The sequence below is a fragment of the Clinocottus analis genome, unplaced genomic scaffold (assembly GCF_023055335.1).
Source record: "Clinocottus analis isolate CAN_PGR_092001 unplaced genomic scaffold, fCliAna1.0.p SCAF_2, whole genome shotgun sequence".
Taxonomy (NCBI): domain Eukaryota; kingdom Metazoa; phylum Chordata; class Actinopteri; order Perciformes; family Cottidae; genus Clinocottus; species Clinocottus analis.
In genome coordinates this window covers 11,352,180-11,375,604 of record NW_027175931.1, presented here as the reverse complement: position 1 = coordinate 11,375,604, position 23,425 = coordinate 11,352,180, and the positions used below count along the sequence as shown (strand labels likewise).

The following is a 23,425-nucleotide window of genomic DNA, read 5'->3' as shown; positions in this document are numbered from 1 at the left end:
CATACAGCTCCTGAGGCCAAGGTAACCTGCAGGAACGTTGGCGTAGTCACCAGAATATTACAAAGTTTGTTCATTTTGGCTTTCAGGTATAGTTAGACCTTTCAAAGTTAAAGATGTAGGCAGTTTGAGTTGGTAGCTGTCATTAATTTGCTGAAAAAAACATTTATATTGATATGAAATGTCATTGGAGGATTGCACGAATTATCTAATTTTGTTACTTGTTGCTTTAACGTCCCCCCCAAAAAATATGTTTCTTAAACAGCTTATATGTAATTACATTACACACTATTTAGTTTTCACTAAAATACCCATTCATTTTTTAATAAGCTACTAAAAGCCAAACTACCAAAGCTATTCATGATGTATCTTACTGGAGAGGCAGTGGTGGCTCCAGAGGTACAGTAGTGTCCTGGGTCACAGAGACCCTGAGGGCCAGAGAGACCGGCTCGGCTGCAGAACCAGCCGGCCTCACATGGCCGACAGTACTGAACAGCGTCGGCGCCAGGCTGGTCCGAATAAGAGCCCTGGATATTCAGAGAGTATAATGTTACAATATCAATAATGTGAATCTAAATAAGGGCCAATCCAATTCATGAGCCTTACAGCAAAACTGACAGATTAAGAAGACAAAGGTGAGAAGGAGATAGATAAGCAGCTAAATAGACACACCCACATTCACACACACCACACTGCAGACCTAAAAACACACAGATACTGACTGGAGGACAGGGTCGAGCAACAGAGGACCCCGGAGGACAGTAGTGCCCTGTAGGACACAGTGGTGGCAGGGACAAGCCTGTCTGGTCACACAATCTGCCTCCCTGACACTCCACACATGACTGTCCACCTTGACGCTGTGGAGGATTTATTGACAAGGGAAAAAACTTAAACCTGTATCACAATATCTAATTTTCACAGTATATTTGCAGTAGAACATTACTAAGAATTGTGTTTGTATTATTTCCTACAGGCTGAAAGGTCCCAAGAGGACAGGGTTGTGGCCTGGCTGCCCCCTCCAGAGTATAAAAACCCTCCTCTGCTTCGTTCTGAATAGGCGAAGCTGAGCCACCAGTACAGTAGAAACCAGGAAAACAAGGACCGGAAGGTGAGGTGTTGTTGGAACCTAAACAATAGAAACTGACAGGAAGAGAAAAATATTGACACAAGGAATAGAGGTTTTTATTTAACATGGTCCTCTTAAAAATACAAGCTGATATCTGAATAATCCAATCATGAGGAAAAACTGCGAGCATGAGTGGCATTACCCCGGTGGACAACTGACACACTCCTCAGGTCCGCTGAGGCCGGTGCTGTTGCTGAAGGTGCCGGCTGGACAGGGGAAGGGAGAGGACGATGCTAGAGGACAGTAACTTCCTGCTGGACACAAACCTCCTGTCGGTCCATCCGCGGGAGTCTGGACATAGTCACAATATATACATGTAAAGACAATCTAAATTACAATGTAGTGGGTAATTTTATTCCTTAAATATCTATTCCCAATAATGTAATGTTATGCATAACATTATGTTTCATAATATCTTCATCACTACACTGAACATCAGCAAGTGCAAACTGGCTTCATGTGACATGAGTGACCATTAATTCATAAAGACAAGAATAAAACTTATTTTGGAAAAAGGATCAAAATGTAAGATTCATACAGCAGACTTTGCTCCCTCTCGACAGTAGAAGCGTTCTTTGCAGCTTCCAGAAGACTCTGAGAGTCCCACACTGCTGCAATACTGGCCTCCACCACAAGGGGAGCACTCAGACCCATCACTGAGAGCCGGCCGTGAGCTGTAGGTTCCCTCAGGACAAGGTTCAGGAGTAGAAGTGCCCTCCGGACAGTAAAAGCCCTATTAATATTGTGACAGACAAAGGAATGATAAAATGGTCAATGAACTGTACTAGTATAGCGCTTTTCTCATCTTCCGACCACTCAAAGGACTTTAACCCTATCCCCCTTCCCCTCAGGCCCCTTCACACCTGCATGTCATCGTTCACCCATTCACATCCATTCACACACTGATGGCATGTAAGATGCCACCTGTCCATCAGGACTATCTCAAATTCACAGGATCAGCCTGCGTGGGCAAATTGGGGTTAAGTGTCTTGCCCAAAGACACATCGACATGGACTCCCACAGCCAGGGATCAAACTGCAAATCCTCTGAAGGACAACCTTGCACTACCACTGAGAAGAGAGAAAACCTGGAAGACACCTTATGATGCTTAACATGGCTTCCTCACTAGTGGTCTCAATACTGTAGTAGCGGCCTGGGAGAGAAAAGGGTTTCAAACACACACTGGCAAACACACATACAGACAAGTTACACTGTCTCCTAAATGTAACAAAGATGGGTATTTCTACCTGAGGACAGACTACGGGCATGTGAGTTCCCAGTCTGTCGCAATAATGCCTGGCTGGACATAAAACACACGCTTCTCCACTGTGACCAAGTGTGTTGTTCCTGTATTGGCCAGCCTGACAGGGGTAGGTGTGGGGGTAGCCAGTCCCCTGCGGGCAATAGTGACCATGAGGACACGCCGCTGTCTGAAATATCGCAGCATATGAAATAATTGTGTCAGTGCAATATTCACCTAAAATAAAATAAGACCAGAGCTACATTTTTCTGCTCTGTTTTTAACAGTATAATCAAACTGAATCAAAGTGGATTAGGCAAAAATAACACATTACTAAATGTTTTCATCTTAAATACTGTACATCTCATTAATTAATCTTACAGGCCTGGTAATAGGCTTCTCCTGAGGCTGCTGAGAGTAACAGTATTTCCCCTCCGGACACTCGACACACTCTCTGGCGTCACGCAGACCTGGAGAGTCACTGTAAGTACCATTGGGGCAAGGAATGGGGTTAGGATCCTATGAGGGAAAACACATTAACAAGCAGTTTAATGAACTAGTCCTTTACACATGTAAAAAAAACACACTATATTTATTTCAAATAGATATATTTATATACTGTAAATATTGTTGTGACTCACGATGCCTCCTCCGGGGCAGTAGAAACCTCGAGGACAGAGGGTGGCTGAGCGCTGGGGGTCTCGGGCCAAACCTTGAGAGCAGAGAATGCCTGGGGGACACACCATGACGCTTAACATGGCTTCCTCACTAGTGGTCTCATTACTGCAGAAGTGGCCAGGTAGGCATGGAGAACACTCCACAGAGCCTTCGTCCTACACACAAGAGAATGTGAAGGAAGATTATGAGAGTTAAAGATATCAACCAGTATGGGGGAGGTAAAGAGCAAAAAAAAGACTGAAAACACAAGGGAAAGGAGGATCGAACTTGCAAGATGCTGGTACAACACTGTTATTTTTCCAATACCAAGAGCAAAAGATAATCTATAATAAAATGGGACTGAAAATACTCCTCCAACTGATATTTACAGATGTACATGTCCATGTGGACGGAAAATGCTTTTCTAAAAACAATCAGACTGGTTTGTTGAAGGATGTGATTAATTAGTACACCAGTCCTGATCTCCACTGGTTCTCGTAGTTGACTTGTCACAGTGTGATAAAGATGGGGCCTTACAGAATAGCTGCCAGTTCCACACACTCTGGGGTTGACAGTGGCTGAGTGGGGACAAAAATAACCAGCAGGGCAAGCAGAGCAGTCCTCCAGCCTCCGACCTCCTTTCAGATGGCGAAATGTGGAGCTGGAGAAAGACAAAATATACTATATATATATGTACTAAATCCTACTTATTACACCAGCTTAATCCATATTAGAATACATATAGCATAGTTTCTTGATCATCGTCTTCTTTATCGTCATTCAGGACACATTGACTGCTTACAGTGGGCAGGGTGAAGGTTTGGAGGTGCCCTTTTGACAAAATGAGCCTTTAGGACAAATCAGGCAGTCTTCTCTGTATCTGTTGCCCATTTGAATGCTGTATGTCCCCGCAGGGCAGGGAAACTGGGTGCCATATGCAGTGCCTGGTGATGCAACATTAAAATAGTTATATCCACAAAAAATATGACAGCTCTTGAAAAGAGAACAAATCTTTTTTTATCGAATCAATTTCATATGGAAAGCTGTGTTTGGGCTTTAAAGGTTTTCAAAGCAAAACATTTAATCACTTTTATATGTTGTGTGTTAGATTTTTTTAACAATAGCGGTGAACACATTCATTAATTTAACGTAGATACTTTAATATTATCACGGATGTCACACTCATGCGTACCTTCAGGACAGTAGTGTCCAGAACTGCATCGACCTGACAGAGCTCCAGATCCAGCCAAACAGTACCAGCCCTGTGGGCATGGCCGGCACTCACTCTCAGCCTCCAACCCACTCTGACCACTCCATGTCCCCACAGGGCACTTGTACTGGGTGGGGAACATCGTTCCAGGGGGACAATAATGCCCTGCAAAGCAAGAGATTGGTGGCCTCTGGATACCACCAGTTCCTGTTAAAACATAAACATTATATGCATCAAGGTTGGAAAACTCACAAGCTTTAGATTTTAGTCATTAATTTGTGAATTGCTATTAAAGTTTTTCTTTTACTTGTTTACACACAAGAAGAAAGTAAATGATTATCAGCATGGATGTAGTGATCAGAATAGAAGCGTTCATTGTTTTTAAATGTTATATCTCAAGAGAAGTCAACTAAGCTCAACACATTGAATCCTTTATGCAACCTTTGGGTCTGGGAAACACACGGCAAAGCTCAATCAATATGGAGATATCTACCTCCATTTGACAGAAACAAAATTAATGGATTCTGATACTAATAATAAAATATAAAATGGTACTTTTAAAGGCACACTGAACCTGGCTGTACAGCATATGTGTGAAAGATTAATGGCACCTCGAAGGCAGGCATATCGCGCTGGGCACTGCTGACACTGTGAGCGGTCAGTGAGGTCAGTGCGATTGCCCAGTGTCCCTGGTGGGCAGGCATTTGTCGGCGTGTTGGGTTTAGAGGAACCAGGGGGACATACAAACCTATCAAGATATATGCAAAAAAAAGGGAAACAATTAAAAGGCAGAATTAGAATACAGGGGTAGAATTACAAATATCTTTGTAAGAGACATGTTTTAGTCAAATCAGACATGCAGTATGAATAACACAAGTTGACTGTCATTAATGAATGTTTCACAGAAAACCTTCTCTTACCCCTGCATGCAGTCCACATCGGGGGCTCTCAAAGCCACCTGTGTGCAGGCCTTTCCTGCATAACACTCTCTGCAATCAGTCAACTCATCCTGACCCTCTAACGGGTTAAAGGAGCCTGGTGGACAGGGCACAGGGTCGCTTCTCCCCTCAGGACAGTAAAAACCAGCCGGGCATTTGAGACAGTCCTTCACACCTGGAGGGTGTAGTTACAAGAAGCCAAGATGAATATGCATTTGTAAATACAGTACACTGTTGCCTACTGTATTAGGATGTCTCTTCATTTTATGATATTATTTTAAGTTTTCAATCTACCCATTTCATTTCTACTGGATCCACAGCTCCAGCTTGTCATCAACAGTTTTTTTTTTATAACAAATTAGACATTTTTTCTCATTGCCCTCTCGACATCCATCTGTTGCAATTTCTCATCTATATATTTTGGTTTATCATGAAAACGAAACAGCACTTATGTCATTATATAATCACTGTGTTTTGCTATAGGAGACTGCTACAGCACCATACTAGTTTAAACTGAGCTGCTGAGGAACTGTAGGGAAGTTCCCAAATATTAATTTCCCTATAAAATAAACTGCAGGCTATAGCCTTTGCCCAGTATGCAAGTGGGGGGAAAAGAAATTACTGTGCATATGAAATATTACTTAATAAGTGTTGAGTATAAACCAGTAATAATCCAGTTAATGAATTCACTTATTGCTCCTTGATGAGGGGTGAAGGTGCCTTGAGGACATATCACTTCATTCAAGGTGCCAGCAGGACAGTATTTCCCTCGAGCACAGGGCAGGCCAGGACCCGACGAGCCTGTATCACGCACACACGCACACACACACACACGAATCTAGCAATCTTCATTTCATGTTCTTGCTTCAAGTATGATTGTTGTTACTTCCTGTGACACATTTGGTCTGACACAACCATGGAAGTCAGTGTATTAGTGCTAAGACTTACCTGGAGGACAGAAGCGTCCTTCACTACATCTCTTGCAGGCTGCCCTACTTGTCTGACCCAGTTGTTCCCCTGCTGTACCAGCAGGGCAAGGTGACCCATGCGGCGTGCCGGTGCCCTCTTCACAGTAATAGCCCTGTGGGCACAGGAACTGGGAGGTGGGTCTCCATGAGCTGCCTTCCAGACAATAAAACCCTAGAGAAGCATTTATAGAAACGGTCATTTATACAACATGATTTTCTAATTAAAATTGGCCCATTAGGCTTGAAAAAAATGTAGCTGAGTTGGTAGTTTATGGTATATATGTATTTGGAAACTGTGAGTAAAACATTTTAGAAGGTTTGCCACTATCAATCAACACTCTACCTGCAGGACAGATTGTGCATTCTCTCAACCTCTGCAGACCTTCCTGAGGGCCATAAGTCCCTGCAGGACAGGGTACAGCTACACCTTCCACACAGTAATGACCTGGGGCGAAAACAAACATGGACAAATAGAGATAGTCAAATAGAGACGAATGGAGGTGAGGAAACTGTAAATGTAAACTTCAGTGTGTCATGTTAAACTCTAACCTATTGGACAGACCACACATGACAAGTCTTCCCTCGCTTCTTTGTATGTTCCTGGTCGGCAGCTGATTGATTGACTGGACCTGTGGAGTGGCTGACTCCAGCGGGCGGCCTCAGCTACACACAGCAATGACGTATCATTACAGTTACAGTAAGTCTGTCCAGGTGTGGAAGACCAACTAGGAGGACAGGGGAGCGGCTGTGACATCCCACTGTCTGGACAGTAACCTCCTACGGCAGACAGAGGACACAAAGTAACAGAGTTATTTCAAGTCTACCTATATATCTATTGCTGCATTGAGAGCAGATTAGATAATGATGATTTATTTCTGCACTACCTGCTGGACACTGCAGGCACTGGATAGTGCACGCAGTGGAATAGAAGCCTGGGAGACAGTCTTTGCACATAGTGTGATCGAGGTTGGGCTCTTTGCCAGGTCCACACTTTAAGGCACATATAAGAGATGGAGAAAGGAGCATATGACTTAGATTTATTATTTTTTTAGGCAAACTTTATCAACCATTTATAATTAGACATAAACCAGACATTGAATTGCTCAGATACAACACATTTTAGGACGAAGGACATTATTACATTCCGCTGTAATATCCACCTTTGTAGGAAATCCAGAGGTGCAGATAGAATCTACAGGGCATACCAGACACTGTGGGACCCCCTCAGGAGAATGTTGTCCTGGGGGGCATAAAGAAAGCTTCCCATTGGCTGGATCACATGAGAAACCTGCAGGACAAAGTCTACAGTCCATTCTATCCTCTGAACTGATGAGACCTGGAAAACAAGGCTGAAAACATCCCGAAATGAGTAAAGACAATACAATGACAACAGTACTACTTGTAACACTGCATTAATAACACTATTTGTAGTTTCAGATATAGACATGCATGAGTGGAAAACTATTAAAAGTCAAGTTTATGTTGAATAGACCTTTTCCACTTGATCTGCAGGTTAAACACAGGTGTAACTGGTCATTAAGAGTCCTAGTTAATGTTTTTAGTTCCAACTGTGCTTTTCCTGAGATGACAAATCAAAATGTTTGTTGTGAAAAATGTTTTTGTTTTATTTGACTTTTGAAGTAGGGCAAGACAAAAAAAAGTGTGTTTGTAAAGAGTTTGTTGTATGATAGTGTGCTTTTATTGTCTGCTGTCTTTCACCTTGCAGTCACTGAGGCTGCTTTTTCCCGTGTAGAGGTTGAATGTTTCTGCTGGACATCTATGAGGTGCAGATACATTGCCAGGGCAACTATACAACATACATAAATTAATTAATTGTCTAAAGTACAGTTAAATGTCTTATCAGTCATTTTTATAAACCACATTTATTAATACAAGTGATTAAAAGAAGAACATGCATATATGTATTATCATAGTGGATATATCAACAGTATACGGGTCAGTAATCAAAGATTGTTGAAGACTTACAAATGACCAGAGGGGCATTCCAAACAAAGCTGGTGGGAGAAGTATTTTCCCTCTGGACAATGATCAATGTCTGTCTCTTCACCGAGGGAGAGGTCTGCACTCCCTTCAGATGGTTCTTGCAAACATGAATTAATTGCAGGAAGGATCGCAAGAAGACATAAGAAAGACCGTTGAGTCAAGATGGTTTTGTTTCTCCTTAAATTAGGTCAATTTGTTTGTTCAACTATTAACTGTCATTGCCCTTACCTGAGGCGTGTCCGGATTGTGGCAGCAGCAGAACAATCCATGATGTTGAAAAACAGAACAGCTGCATCACTTTCCGTGAGCACATTATCAATTAATATATGATCAAGTGCACACTGTCTCATTATTTGTGTGTCTTTCATTCAAGACTGTTTGGTCTTAGCCTCCAGGACTGACGGTTTTACAGCATAAAAGTGGGAACCCCTCAGTCACTGAAAGTGAAACAAGAGCATGACATGCGAGTCCCAGCTGACTGGTGTGCAATCATGTTCTGAAACTGTACCTTCCACTTCAATAATTCATGAGTATGTGCGAAAGCTAACCTGGATATTGTCTCTGTTAGTGGATTACTTCAATTGTTTATGTTACCTCTGTATTGCATTTAAAGGTTGTAAAGAGAATATATAAAATATCGGACAGGTATGAAAAATTGGGAATTCACGAACTAAATCCACACGCCAGTGCTGAAGGTTGTATTACAAAAGGCCCCTTGTCTGTTCAAATTGTGAGGATTTTAAAATTAATTAATTAATGTGAGTGAAAATGAATGCCTGGCATATCCTCTGAGCAGAGTGAGCTGCAGTGGTGCATCTGCAGACACGTGCAAACCACAATATCATGTGGGTTGTTTCAAGTCAGGTGCAAAATGTATGCTTTGCACTAAAACATAAGTAAAAAAATGTACTTAAATATGTTAGTGTGTCATTTGTGTATTTTCATGTTTAAAAATGTGTTTTTTTGAATTTGCAGGAAGTCAGTTGAAATCAATGGAAAGTTAGGAATTAGTTTTCCACAGCTTTGAATCCTGTTGTATGTCACTTCCTGTGGCATCTGTATGGGTATTTCAGCATTTTCCTGCAGGTGCAAGCACTGCTAAACTCGGTGAGCACAAGATATGTTATTGCATGTTTGGAGGCAGCAGGAATCAGAACGATGATAATCTCCGTCCACTTCACTTTGCTCTTGTTTTTGGTGGCACAAGGTAAGATACTGAATATACGTACTCTTTGTCATTGGACTGGACTCTAGCATTAAGTGTGTTCAATACACATGCATGTATTCAATAACACATTCATTTCTAAAAATGTGCTCTTTATTTGATGTAAAACTATGGTTTGTAATTTAGATCAAATTTCCTCTTTTTGCAGATTGTGTGAGCTGTGTTAATATGATGATACCCATTGATTTCTTGGACATAGCATTAGGTGATTCTCTAACATTAAACTGCACATACAATTGCTCCACTGGATTTGTTCGTGGCTGTTGGAGCAAAGCATCAGACAACTCTGGCTGTCACGGGAAAATCACCAAAAGCAGCTTGTGCATGACATCCCTTCATCTACCAAATGTGTCTAAGGAAGATCTTAAGAAGAACTACACTTGCTACACAGTAGCTATTGATTATCCTCAGCTTCCACAAAAAACAGAGCGCATTGTTTTTCTGCGACTTCAAGGTAATGATATTAAAATCAATATAAGCTATATCTTGATTTTTACAATCTCAAAAAATGTTACAAAGCTAGAAGTAGATTAGATTAGTAGTAATAAGTGTATATATGACTGGAACAAAAAATGGTGAGGACCTTGTATGTTAAAAAAAAGGATTCTTATTTATATATACAATGTACTATTTTGTCTTGTTTCTCAGCACCACTTCCTGTTCAGCCAAAAGAACCAACTGAAGGTAGGATGGGATTTACATATACATATATATATACATATACATATACATATACATATACATATACATATACATATATATATATATATATATATATATATATGACTGGAACAAAAAATGATGAGGACCTTCTATGTTAAAAAAAAGAAAGTATAAATGTTATTATTTTATTGTTATTTATATATACGATGCACTATATTCTCTTGTTTGTGTCAGCACCACTTCCTGCTCAGCCAAAAGATCAAACTGAAGGTAAGATGGGACTTACATATACAAGTAATATATATATACAAGTAATATATATATATATATATATATATATATATATATATATATATATATATATATATATATACTATATATATATACACACACACACACACATACACACACATACACACACACACACACACACACACACACATACACACACACATACAAGATTACAACACCCTCTGAAGCTTATTTGTCAAAATCGTGCCGCACAATCGTGCTGCACAACGTAATATAGTGTCTAATATAGGGTCTTTCCTTAAATAAGAGATGCAAAGAAATCCAAGGTGTTTGTGAGTAGTTTTCAATCCACTTGTTAACTGAAGGAAATCTGACAGGAAGTAGTCTGGCAGACCTAAAGTCACAACAAAATCAGAAGACATGTTTCTGAGAGTCAACAGCTTGCATGACAGGCGGCTCACAGGACAGTTTCAAGCACAGCTTAACACTGGCCGAAATAAGGAAGTCTCCGTTCCAACTGTGAGGAGAACATTTGCAACTGCAGGATTGCCAGGGTGAGTGCCAGCAAGGAAGCCATTGCTAAAATGGTGATATCTTCAACTTATCATTAAGGGTTTTTGCATGCTGTTGAGTAGGCGAAAGGATGGTTCCTCAGTGTGTGACACCAACTGTCAAACATGATGGAGGACGCTTGATGTTTTTTTGAAAAAGCACAAGATGGTCGACTTCAAATCAAGGAGTGGTCAGCACAGATTTGAACCCCATCAGGGATTGCTGCGACAGTGTTGGGAACAACTTTCCAAGCAATTTTTTGCATCTATCGTAGAAAGAATGCGGCTACTTTGCTGAAACCTTTGACCAGTACTATCTGTGAAACTGAAAAGTAAAGTTGTTCTTTTGATGCAATACAATCCAAGGTAATACTGTTGTTTTTTATGTTAACAGGAGAATTTACTGGTATTAAGGTTTTAGCAACAGTTACTGTTGCTGTGGCTACGATGCTTGCAGCATTAGCCGTTTATCTGTGCGTGAGCAGAAACAGACGGAGCTGGAATGATAAAGGTGATAATAAAATATTACAATATGAACACAATTAAAGAAACAATTACACACGTAATAATAATATTGTGTTAATAATGTCACACATTCCAGGGGAGCCTGTTGTTTCCAGATCAGGGTGAATACAATTGAAAAACTATGTTCAATTACCTTTAAAAATCTATAATTTTGCTAAATTCTTAATTTGTTAAATTCTTTATATTTTCTTTTTTTTAAGCTCACCACTACCACCTCACACTGCCCTCTTGCCAGTAAAGGGTAAGTAGTTAAAAATATGAAAAATAAAACGCAAGAATTTCAGTCTTTAAATCCAGTTGCCATTTATTCTTGTTATATTTCTCAGGGTCGCTATTAACACAGCGTGAAGTTGTGAGGAGTCCTACACCAGGTAAGATGCTCTCTGGAGCTGCAGCATGACCACACTATTTGCTATGCAAATACTAAAAGTAACTTATATTGAATAATTTCTTTGTCCCAGATAATGAGAGTGACACTGAAGTTCCATATGCTGACATCATGATCACCGTGCGAGGCGTCAGTACACCAGAGCTCACCCAGGTCGGCTACTTGACTCCCGGAGATCAAAAAGAGGTTAGGAACGTGAGAAACATGGATTCAGAATCAATATGTGTGTGACTTTAATCTTACCAAATCCCAAATTCATCGGACAGCTAAATCTCCTCTAATGTATAAGCAATGGAGGCTTCATGAATCCAAAAAAGGTAAATGTGCTGTTGTGGTGCTCACCTATAGTGCTTTATCATAGTGCTATATTGGATACAATGAGGCAGAATGAATAACCACAATGTATTAGCTTAAATAAATAAACAGATACGTGGATATATTTTACAGGCAGCTCGAGGCCAAAGGAAAGTAAGGAGCTACTGTGCCTAGATTGTGAGCATCAGTCACTATGGGGATGCAAAAAGAAACTTGGGGTCTAGTCAATGTTAACATTTCTTTTGTTTATATATTTATGCATGACATTGTATGAATAAACATTGAGTAATTTTCCAGTTTATTAGGTATTGAAACATTTCTCAATGGATCGCAAAATATAATGTAACAGGACCACAAACTGCAGCCTCCAAAATCATCATAGAGTTTAACACCTCTGTAAAAATGTGGTGTTGAATTAGACGGATATAACAAATAAACGGAAAACTGCATGTAATCAAGTTAAGTGGTTTGTTAAATGCGTATTGTTATGGACTTCAATATTGGTTTACACATTTGCAGAGTGCAATGTTAATTTATAAACCTAATAACAAATAGTTTCAAATAAAACTTGGTTGTTTCTTGTAATACATGTGTTGCTTTAATCTTTAAATATGTAAGTAACAATGATAGTATAATTAAAGAGCCTATACTACGAGAGGCTGCTCTATAGTCTTGAGACAGTCTCGCTGGTTACATGAGCTTTCCTCTACTTCTCCTCCAGTGGTGGGGAGATGAATCAAGGCCTCACCTGCAGGCCTCACGTTCAGCTGACAGGCTGCATGTCCCCCAGCCCAGAGAGGTCAGCCGCAAGATGAGCACCAACTCTGAATATGCAGTCATCACATATGCCTGAGGTCCCTTAAGCTGGAAGAGGAGAGGGAGAAGGAAAACAATTTGTTTTAAATACATGTTAATACAAACTTTCATGTTTAATCTTTTTAAGCACAGTATTTGTGTTAACCAATCATACTGCTTTGTTCAATGTATGTTGTATGAGTAATATGGACCCGCTATTATATCCAATAAAGACATACTTTGCTGTAAGTTTTGAGCCTCGTCAGTGTCCGTAGTTGCAACCGTTCCCTAGAAACAGTTGTCAACAAAACACAGTTGTAAACATTCATTCATAAAGGTGAATACGAAAGGCACGTCATTTAAGGTACCAAGTGTAACTAATTACTAACGGTCTGACATTTTCTACAACTTGCTAAAGTTAAATATTAAAACCATCTAAATCCTGCGTGAAGTCATGTTAAGCTAACGTCAATCACTACCAACGTTAGCTTATATTCTGTGGAAAGTTCCCAATGCTAGCTAGCAAGCTGATTAGATACGTCATGCACTGACTGACGTTAGCTTCTCTTCTCTTCTACTCTGAATTACACACCAGAAAGAAAATAAATAAAAACGTGGACTTCTCTTGGTTCTACTTAGCTGTCTCAGAAGTTACCTTACCAGTAACGAACATGTCAGTACCTTTCGCCATCACTCACCTGCGGGTCCCGCGAGGACTTGGTACCATCATGGAGGGGTTGGCCAGGGAAATCCTGCGAGACCAGCCCAAAGACATCCCTAAATATGCTGCACGGTATTTCGACGCTCTCCTCAAACAGAGAGAAGGTAAACTGCAACGTCACATTTGGAAAATTAAGACAACTTCCATTACCTGCTGTTAAGTAATTGATTGTAATTTTTTTGCTTGTAACCCAGATAGTGGAATGGACCCTGCTGAGTGGGCAGCTAAAATGGAAGACAACAGCGCATTTAAGACTATTAGTGTAATTCAGTCCCTATACTCTGATGATACCTCTAAATCTCTCCTCTTTTAAGTCTCTCCGTTTATTCACCATTACACCTTTGTTGTTGTTTGTTTTTACCCAAAAGGCTATTCCTGAAAAAGAGCCTGCAACAGAGGTGACCATTTCCAAGTGAGTCTTATCTTGTGTGCTATCAGCAGCCAGGAAGATCAGCAGAAGAGGGAGAGGATGTGCACAAGGGAAAGAATACTAACAAGTGACAAGCAAAGAATAAATGAGAATTAAGTGTTGTGTTTTTCATGTTTATAACTTTAAGGTTCACACCAAGAGTGGTTGTGTGAGATAATCTTATGTTTCTGCAGATCTTTTAAGCAAATACAGTCCTTTATCGTAATTGCTTTACTAAATGATTAGAATAGTCATATGTCTTCGCTTTAACTTTTTAGAGGTCAATGTATATCTCAAAAGCAAAAATACAACGTGCAATAGAGGCCAATAGCACAGAAGGTCAGCTCAGTATTTAACGTGCTTTGAGGTTTGCAGTGTCGGGTGAAAAGACGCAGAAAGATGCAGGAAGACAGTCAGAGACATGTTATTTTATTGTTTTGAAGAAGCATAACTTTAATCACTATTATCACATACATTTTCTCCCATTCAGTTTAAACATTTCTTTCATTTGTATTGATTTTTAGAGAAAAGTCCTATGAGTATCAAACTGAAGATGAATCCAGTTATTCAACAGAAACCTCAAATCTTTCAACAACACAAGCCAATGTCTCTGAAAAAGTTGATTTAACGGGAAGCACAGAAGAAAATAAGGAAACATATGACGTTACAGAGAAACACATTATTTCACTGGATAAGGGAATTTCAGAAGAGGAAACGGTATACATGCTCCCAGCTGTAGATATACAGTCAGATTATCTGAGCAGGGCAGAGGAAGAAAAAAACCCAACAATAACTACTTTTGATCAAGTTGACAGGGCAGCTAATAGAAAAGATAGTAGCTCGGCTTCAGACCAAGATATGCCTCAATCAGAGTTAGAGTCCACAGACTTGTTATCATTTAGAGATGTGTGTGCTCAGGAGTTAGGAACGGCAGAAGATGAGGGAGGCGATCAACAAGAGACTGTAGCAGTAGATGAGGAGATTGTAGACTCAGAAGGAGTCAAACAAACTTGCAATGAAGGACAAGTGGAAGCCTTTCCATATTCTGGGCTGTCTGATGTGGATGTGTGTGCCGCAGAGCTTGGAACAGAAACAACAAATGAAGGAGTCACTGCTGAAGATAACGATGACAGCTCAAAACCCCAACCGGAGGAAACTGTTGTACAATCAACATTGTCTCAATCTGAAACTCCTGAATGCAATCAGCATGAAGCAAAATATGAGGAGGAGGTAGCAACGGAGACTGAGACTTCTCCTGGAGAAATACATGAAAGTGTATTTCATATTAATGGTGGTTTAGACAGCAATGCCATACAAAAGAAGGATTCATTGGTTGAGATAAGCTTTGAAGATGTTCCAGAGGAACAGCAGATTAAAAAGGTTGATGAGAACCAGTTAGAGGAAGAGGGCTCAGTAGAGCTCTTACAGAGCAAGATACTAGAAATGCAACAACATGAAAAGGCCGAAGAGGTTACTGTAGTGGCAACAGACCGAAATGTATGTAGCGCAGATGACCAAGATGAACTTGAAATAATGGGAGTTGAAAAAGAAGGTAATTTGGAAGGGCGTGAAATGGAAAGTCAGGACGAGGCATTTCATATAATGAAAGAGAAGGTGGACACAAATGATTATAATTTAAATGATAGTGATGATGATGAGAAGCGTATAGGTGTTAAAACCAGCTCATCACATCAGCCCACCGCCAAGGCAGACAAAGAGAACCTAGAGGATGAAGCTGATCGGGATGAACGTAATGAGACGATAAAGGATGGCACATTTCACCAGAAGGAGGATTCTGAAGAAGAGGCAAAGTCAAACAACCCTGACTACAAAGAAGATGAGACAACAGACACGGTTGGTGGAGACAAAGGGGACATACATGCAGAAGGTTATAGTGAGGTGGAGGATCATTCATCACAAGTCACCTGGTCAAATGTATCAACTGCTGCAACGGAGAGTGAAACTTTAGAGGCAAGTGCACAACATCTAGGAGAGGAGAACGAAGAGGGTCAGAGAACACCTGGGGAGTCTCAACCGAAGGACGCAGTGGTAGAAAAAGAAGTCAGGTCAAAGGAAAGGAATTCAGAATTAGAGGACTTTGGAGAAGAAGAAAAGCCCGATTCTGAAACACAAAAGAAGAGTGATGCAATGCGTGAAGAGGGCATCATCATCGCCACTGAAAGCACAGATCGGCCAACTGCGAGTCACCGAGTAGAGGAAAGGCCACTCGAAAACGATTTCACAGAGCCTGAAGGAAAGAGCAGTGCCAAGGTAACGTCTAACTTCTTCTCAATATGGAATATTTGCACCAGTGATGCGTCATATTTCACACCTTTTTATATGCCTTAACATCATAGATGAACATTTTTGTAGCGAGAACATAGCCCCAATTTACCATTCATGGCCGTAGCTTGTATAATTTGAATTTAATGGAGGTTGTTGCAACTCACCACATCGACTCCACTTGAATCAGCAGGCTGAGAATAAAATTTCATCCAGTTTCAGACTGCTCCCATTCCCGTCTCAGGTAGCCTGAACAACCCTTCAAGGACAAGTCTGATCAACACTGGCGCTCAGTTTATTCCCTTGGACTCTCCAGTAGTAAGTGATTGAAAATATCCCCAAAAATAGTTCATATTTTGTTCTGATAAACTTTGAATGTCATAGAGAGGGTCACATTCCAAATCTTCAAAACTGACATGCAGTGCAAAAAGTGTCGTTTCAGTGTCTAAATTCACCATAAGCTGTGTCTGTGTTTCACGGGCGTGTTCAAGATGCTGTTTGAGGCCTTTGCTCTGACGCATGCTCATAAAACTGTTATACTGTGGCTTTGTTCGTGCTAGATCTGCTCTCCTCCCGGGAGGCACTACAGCCTGCACAGATTGAAACTGGATTCAGTAATCTATCATCATAAAAGACAGACTGGTCCATTTGTCTTGTGAATTAGGACCTTTAACATTTTTACTGCTGTCACAGTTAGCCCTGTCTGATTTGTCTAGTCCAACTAGGCTCCAAACACACAGGGGGGTTGGAGTGTAGGAAGGGGAACTGAGGATGTTACCATGGTAACCCCTCACCATCCTGCTCTCTCTTATTGTCGTCATGGAATTAATAGGAGATGGTGATGCTGATAGTTGCTAGGCACCATCTGTGTCAGTAATCTACCTTTAATAGCAGTTGTTTAAATGAGTGAATAAGCAGTACAATAGCACTTTATGTATTTTTGCACACAGTAAAGTGATATTTGTCATACTTTTTCTTTTTTCATGGTAAAAGTTACTTCTACTGAAACAAAGCTGCCACATAACTGTACAATATCTATGAGTGACCTGGCTGCATTATTGCAGATGTCTTTTATTTTGAAATGCGTATGCCTTTAAATTTTGTATTTCTAAACTCTCCACATAGAAGAATACACAAGGTGCTATATGGTGTGTGTGTGTGTGTGTGTGTGTGTGTGTGTGTGTGTGTGTGTGTGTGTGTGTGTGTGTGTGTGTGTATATATTGTTATTATTATAATATCTTGCCATGATTGTTGCCAGTAAATTTAATTACACAGTAGTTACCGTTCCCTCAAATTCACAGTGAATTGATTTATAAAGCACGTCAGCTTTGTGAAATTAGGTGTGAAGATAATTTAACATATTGCATGACTGCTTAGTAAACCAGCAGGAGAGCGTTGTGTGTCCGATACATAACTCAGATAAGTGGATTCTCTCTCTCTCTCTCTCTCTCTCTCTCTCTCTCTCTCTCTCTCTCTCTCTCTCTCTCTCTCTCTCTCTCTCTCTCTCTCTCTCTCTCTCCGTCTTGTCTCTGAGGCTGGCAGAAGAGTGTGGGCGGCCATACCAGCTGGGATCAGAGGGATGGAGAGGGTTGTTAACTCATTCTGCCTCTAATACATGTATAACACCTACTAGTGTAAAACAGCCCAAGATGCTTACACGATTTTATTTTCACGCTAATAGTAGAATTTGAAAGTCAGCAATAATTGTTCTATGACCATCTGGCTTTTACATAGTATTTCTATGTTGGTCATCAGTTTTTATTTGTGGAGTTTGTTGTTGTAACACTGAAACTTGTGAATTTGTATGATGCTCAGTGCATGGTAGTCACCTAGTGGTTTCCCAATTTACATTTCATGGATTCATCATTTTCACTTCTGTCAAAACTGTCAAACTTTAAATCAATGAAACAGTCCTCATATTTAGTCTTCAGTGACTTTCCTGCAGTCTTTCGGCTGTGCTTGGTGAATGTGAGCTCGGACACGGCAGGTCAGCAGCCCTAACGGGACAGAAAAGATGGAACACATGCTGTCATGTTTGTAGGAGGTCTCTCTTTCCCTCCCTCCCTCCCTCTTTCTCTCTTCCTCTCTCTCTCTGACTGTATGTCTCTCTCTCTCTCTCTCTCTCACTCTGTGCATGAGCGGGTGTTACTGAACATACAGTGATTGTTAGTAAGAGTGAGGCATCTGTATTATACCGGAGACTCATTTAAAGAGAGCTTTGCTTGGTCTACATAGAAGCAAACAAGTCGTACTAGGTCCACTCACCTGAAGACTGAAATCATCTCTGAGAGTAAGACATGGACTGTCACAATGTAAGTAGAAGCTTCAGATTCACTTTATGATGATTATTTTTATTTACATTTTTAACCACTTATCAGTTTGGTTCATTGGGAATTGCAGTTTGTTAGTTACGAGCATTTGTTTTCCCTTAAACAGTAGACTGCCATGTGTGTTTATTTTCCTTACTTGAACTTATTTTTACCATTTGAACAATTATGGCTCACACACCGTACGTTTTTCACAAATTAGACCGCCGTCTTTACACAGTTTTCAAACTTTTTTCAGTATAAGTAAATAATACTACATGAGGTTTGCCTCCCAATATTTCAAATCAATTTGTATCAGGAGCTCAGGACCCTGAGGAAATGAAAAATGAAAAGTACCCTGACAAGGTGTGTATCCAGCAAAATCTATTGCAGCAAACTTGAGTCTGGTGCTGCACAAAAACTGGATTCTGGCTGCTCAGTGAGCAGTCAGACAGCGAGGCTAATGAATGCTGGCTGAACAGGTGGGTGGTCACACTCCTACACTGAAGGGGTTTCACTGGAGACGTGATGCACTGCATAACCAAGGCAGTGGGATGACGGTAGGCTCGTTCAGTGGGTTGCCTTTGTGTGAGATGCCAATCTGTTTCTATAAGCAAAGCATGGTGTGTAGCTGAAATGTGTTCACCATAAAATTTGAAGTGGTGTTTACATAACTTGTCAACAGCCATGACGCTATTCTACTGACACTTTATGACAAGCCAGAATGTATCTTCCGCCCACCCCATGTTTCCTTTGGGACAGTAGATGCTGTAATTTTGGTGAATGAGCTGCTGGTGTTGACTACAGGAGCATTTTCGATTTTTGCTGGCTCATTCTTATTTTTCGGCCCAGGTTGCAATGAACGGAATTAGTTTACCCTCGAAATAAATACTTATATATGTCCAGTCTCTGTGAAATATGAAGTATTAGCATTAAATACGTAATAAAAAAATCAAGCAATCATTTCCACGAGCCTTTGAATTGTTATTTCCATGGTCAAAAGAGAAAAATCACAGCCGACGATGATGATTCATTACAAAACTCAAACATCAATGTATTATATGACAAGAGGAGAAGGGAGAGAGAAAAGGAGGCGATGTGGGTTCGTGACCTCCTGAGAGCCTTGTTGAAGTCATGTAATAGGGTAAGACACTTGGCGTTGTCGTGTATACAGTTATCAAAACAGGGTATCACAATCTGCAAAGGGATAGATTCGTTCACCAATGGTCCAGAAAAAAACAACAACCTCATCTGATCATGTAATATGCCACCCTCCTGTGACTGACTACTACTTTCTGGTCCTCTCGGCAGGAGGAGTGCAGCCGGCCCCAGGAGGAGGAGGACATCATGGACATTCCCCTGGATGACCCAGAGGCCAACAGGGCTGCTGCGAAGATCCAGGCTGGTTTCCGTGGGCACATGACCCGTAAGAAGATGAAGCCGGAGGACAAAGCGGAAGGGGAGGAGGTGAGCAGCAGGGGGGACACAGGTCAGTGTTGTAGAACCAGGGGATGAGACTAGGTCACACAAGGCCAAAAAAGGGCATCATGGCGAGTGACTCTAAGGGCGATAAAAGAAACTCACATCAGGACGTGGAAAACGGTAGGTAAAGGAGAGCACATTTGACCTTAAACAGACTCACAGGTAAAACAATTCAAGATCACATATAGGCAAAAAAGAATCACATAGTATGTCTGGCATGTTGTTGGTTGAGCGTTAGGCCTCTTCAGGTGTCCCATTTTAAGACGTTAAGAGAAAGGTGTTGTGACTGTAAGCTTTTCTCAGAACCAAACGCATCATGCAAGAACATAAACTAATTAACCATCAGACATGCTGGAGAAGAAACTATTTAAAAGCCATACATAATCAAACACCCTGATGGGTTATCCCATGTGTGATTAATGTGATACATAACTGCATGACTCATTTACTTACCACATAGGGTCTCCAATAAATAATTAAATCATTGAATTAATTATCCTGTTCGGGTTATTAATGGATCCGTTGGTGCATGTTCTGTAAAATCGTGAGAGAGAAAAGACGCTTCAGAGTTCAGTTGACTTGTTAAGATCTCTCGATGGTAAACATGTTTTCCTAGTTTGTATTGAACAAGAACATGGTTTCAGATTTCAATTTTTTGTCCAAAAATTGTTTTAACATTGTTTCAACACAACATAAGTTTGATTACATTTTATATTCGATCATATATATATATATATATAGTTATTATATATTATAATTTTATTATTATATTATATTTATTTTCTCTGAAAATTAAAAAGGAAACAAAGTTAATATAGTATTAAACAGTATAACATTTTACTCAGAACTCCCCATATATACATCAGATTTCCACTTAAATCTGATTTTTTTTTCTGAAACAGGTCTCCAGGTAGACAGAACTTTAGTTTCTCAGCCCTCAAAATGTCACCTTTTCCTCGAAGACAAAGCAGCATTTTCTTTGGGGATGTGGCTGACACAAGGGATGCTGTCAGTGAATCCGCCTAACCCCGTTTTTAGTTGCCTTGCATCCTCTATAGGAGATGTATTTATAGCGCCAGGTGCATTAGGTACAGTATATACTTCAGGGAACCAAATAAAATTAATGGACCTGTCGGACTGGAACCATGCATTCCCTCCTCTTGGAGGAGAACCCCTTTTCACAACAGAAATTATTTTTTGAGCTTAGGTTATGTCAGCCAAGTTCTGAACGTTGCGAAATACGTCAAAGTGTCAATTTAACCTCCTTTGAGAATACATTTTCTTGAAGTAGCAACTCAATATAAAGTTCTCCTTAAGCGTGTTTTGATAATAGATCCACCTACAACCTTACAGTTTGTGGTCGTGCACTGTAGTCTCTTACGTCGACGACAAGAGCGTTTACAGAAGCTGTTCTTTCCAAGCTACGCTGTGTTTGGTTACGCCTTGCCTGTTTCTGTTTTTAGAGGCAAGAGGATCGGGGGCAGTAGAGAGAGAAGACACGAATGTGCCAGCGCAGTGACGCCCTGTCCTGACCTGGATGAAGAGAAAGAGGCGAAGCAAGGGAGCGAGGGACGGCTGGCATAAGCTGGCTGGGCTGACGGCTTTCAGGCAAACCTTTTTCCCCTGGAAGTCATTTTCTTTTTCAAAACACATTAGCAGTAAAAAAAATGAACCGACAGTTTTGAGGGTGTGTGATGTGAATTTTGTGAACTTTAACACCCCCTCTCTGCTTCTTCAGCAGTCTCATCAGTACGGATGTCATTGACCCAGAATTTGCAACTCACTGCATGTACTTGTGAAACTTCTGGTAGTGTGCTAGTTTTTAGATGATGATCTGTGAATGTGAATATGAATGTCCTCTAAATGCTAAACAGGGCTTTTTTTGATGGGTTAGTTCATACCATCTGTGTATAAACCTCATGTGCATCAGCATTAGACTTTGCATATTTAGTGGCTTAAGTTACTTGTTATTTTGCATTGTTTATGATGTGCTTGTATCTTGACTATCATTTACCTATTTGACTTGCTTATAAAAAATATTAAAACATCAAAAAGGAAAAAATATGTATGTTCTATTTACTCTAAATTACGTAATTCAGGTTGCATTTGCATCGATTATCTTTTTCAAAATATAAGATGGTTCTCTTTCCAACTTTTCAAGCATTTTCTATAAATCTGATCTTCCAGAACAGTAAGCATGCAGTAATTACACTTTTCTTTTTCAGATGCATTTGTCACAGCTTTATTTTATGATACATTGCTTCGTATGCTCTCTTGTTGTGGTGGTGGGTTTAAATATTTTTAATAGACATATGTTGAATCAGATGGTGTGAATTCTATTATCAAAGTCTGCAGAGCCGTTGTTCTTTAAAACTAATTGAAAAGTACCTTGCTGAACTTTGCTGTAGAGTCATGTCATTACACAAATAAATCCGCCTTAAATATACAGTGAAATGTTTGTTTTAAATTTCATTAATTCAGGTAAAGTATTTGTTGGTTAATTTAAACAATACCTTTTATGTAATATGTCACCTCCATCTCTATCCTCTTTATTACTGCAGCTACAGCATCTTACTGTTTTGTCACTGCAATATAAGCAGTGCTGCTAATTGGAGAGGGTTGTTTCCCTGAAGCAGAAGCAATGTTTTGTCTCATGTTTGGCTCTCTTGCCCAATCAATCTTGTGAATAATTCATAACATAAAACTGTGTATTTCTCATTTTACTACTTTCAATTAATTACACAAGACAAATTAATTGGGTTTTTACCTGAAAAAATAGAGATACCATTTAAGTAATTAGATTGTACGTCGTTGAAGAGCTTGAATACTTTAAGATACAACATGTTTTAAATGACGTGTGCAGCTGTTGTGCATTTTTGCAATACTTTTTGGTCTACCTTTATTGCAATAGGGCTGGTACACATTTTGTCCTTTATTTGATCAGGCAATATTGTTCACTTGATGAGAAACAGACTAGAGCATCTTCGGTCTCCCAGTGCTCCCACTCAGCCCACCTACACACATCTGAGGCACGCAGCACTCAGCAGAAACTCAAACTGCACATGCATTCTCACACAGGAATAAACACAGCCCATGCCTTAGTGTGCAGATCCCACTCAAGTCACTCATAAGCTCTTTAGTGCACAAATATACACACACACACATGCACGCACACACACACACACACACACACACACACACACACACACACACACACACACACACACACACACACACAAGTGTTGTTGATTGTATCAACTGCAGCATGAGTCCCTCTCTCAGTGGTTTTGCAAAGCCACTTCCTTCTCAGCCTGACATTCGTCCTCCGCTATGCTCTCATAAACATCCTCTAAGGGTTTTCACACAGAC

The 23,425-nt window shown here is 40.3% G+C and overlaps 3 protein-coding genes across 4 annotated transcripts; all 3 read left to right on the top strand.

Annotated features, from left to right (window-relative positions):
* Window positions 1–11,233: 11,233 nt before the first annotated feature.
* Window positions 11,234–13,052, top strand: LOC137790910 (uncharacterized). Its single transcript, XM_068585499.1, has 6 exons — window positions 11,234–11,342; window positions 11,433–11,457; window positions 11,557–11,597; window positions 11,683–11,727; window positions 11,818–11,930; window positions 12,781–13,052. The coding sequence occupies exons 1-6, from the start codon at window positions 11,279–11,281 to the stop codon at window positions 12,910–12,912; spliced, it is 420 nt and encodes a 139-aa protein (XP_068441600.1). The 5' UTR covers window positions 11,234–11,278; the 3' UTR covers window positions 12,913–13,052.
* A 79-nt stretch (window positions 13,053–13,131) lies between these two features.
* Window positions 13,132–14,106, top strand: LOC137790911 (sperm surface protein Sp17-like). The gene is made up of 4 exons (XM_068585500.1): window positions 13,132–13,218; window positions 13,494–13,679; window positions 13,770–13,837; window positions 13,944–14,106. The coding sequence occupies exons 2-4, from the start codon at window positions 13,526–13,528 to the stop codon at window positions 13,989–13,991; spliced, it is 270 nt and encodes an 89-aa protein (XP_068441601.1). The 5' UTR covers window positions 13,132–13,218; window positions 13,494–13,525; the 3' UTR covers window positions 13,992–14,106.
* Window positions 14,107–18,383: 4,277 nt separating this feature from the next.
* LOC137790912 (neurogranin-like) lies at window positions 18,384–22,502 on the top strand. 2 transcript variants are annotated; one of them, XM_068585503.1, is made up of 3 exons: window positions 18,384–18,580; window positions 19,886–20,063; window positions 21,520–22,502. In XM_068585503.1, the coding sequence occupies exons 1-3, from the start codon at window positions 18,566–18,568 to the stop codon at window positions 21,573–21,575; spliced, it is 249 nt and encodes an 82-aa protein (XP_068441604.1). In that variant the 5' UTR covers window positions 18,384–18,565; the 3' UTR covers window positions 21,576–22,502. The 2 variants fall into 2 exon arrangements, with proteins under 2 accessions (XP_068441604.1, XP_068441603.1); XM_068585502.1 differs by having other exon boundaries at window positions 18,391–18,580; window positions 19,886–20,041.
* The last annotated feature ends 923 nt before the right edge of the window (window positions 22,503–23,425 follow it).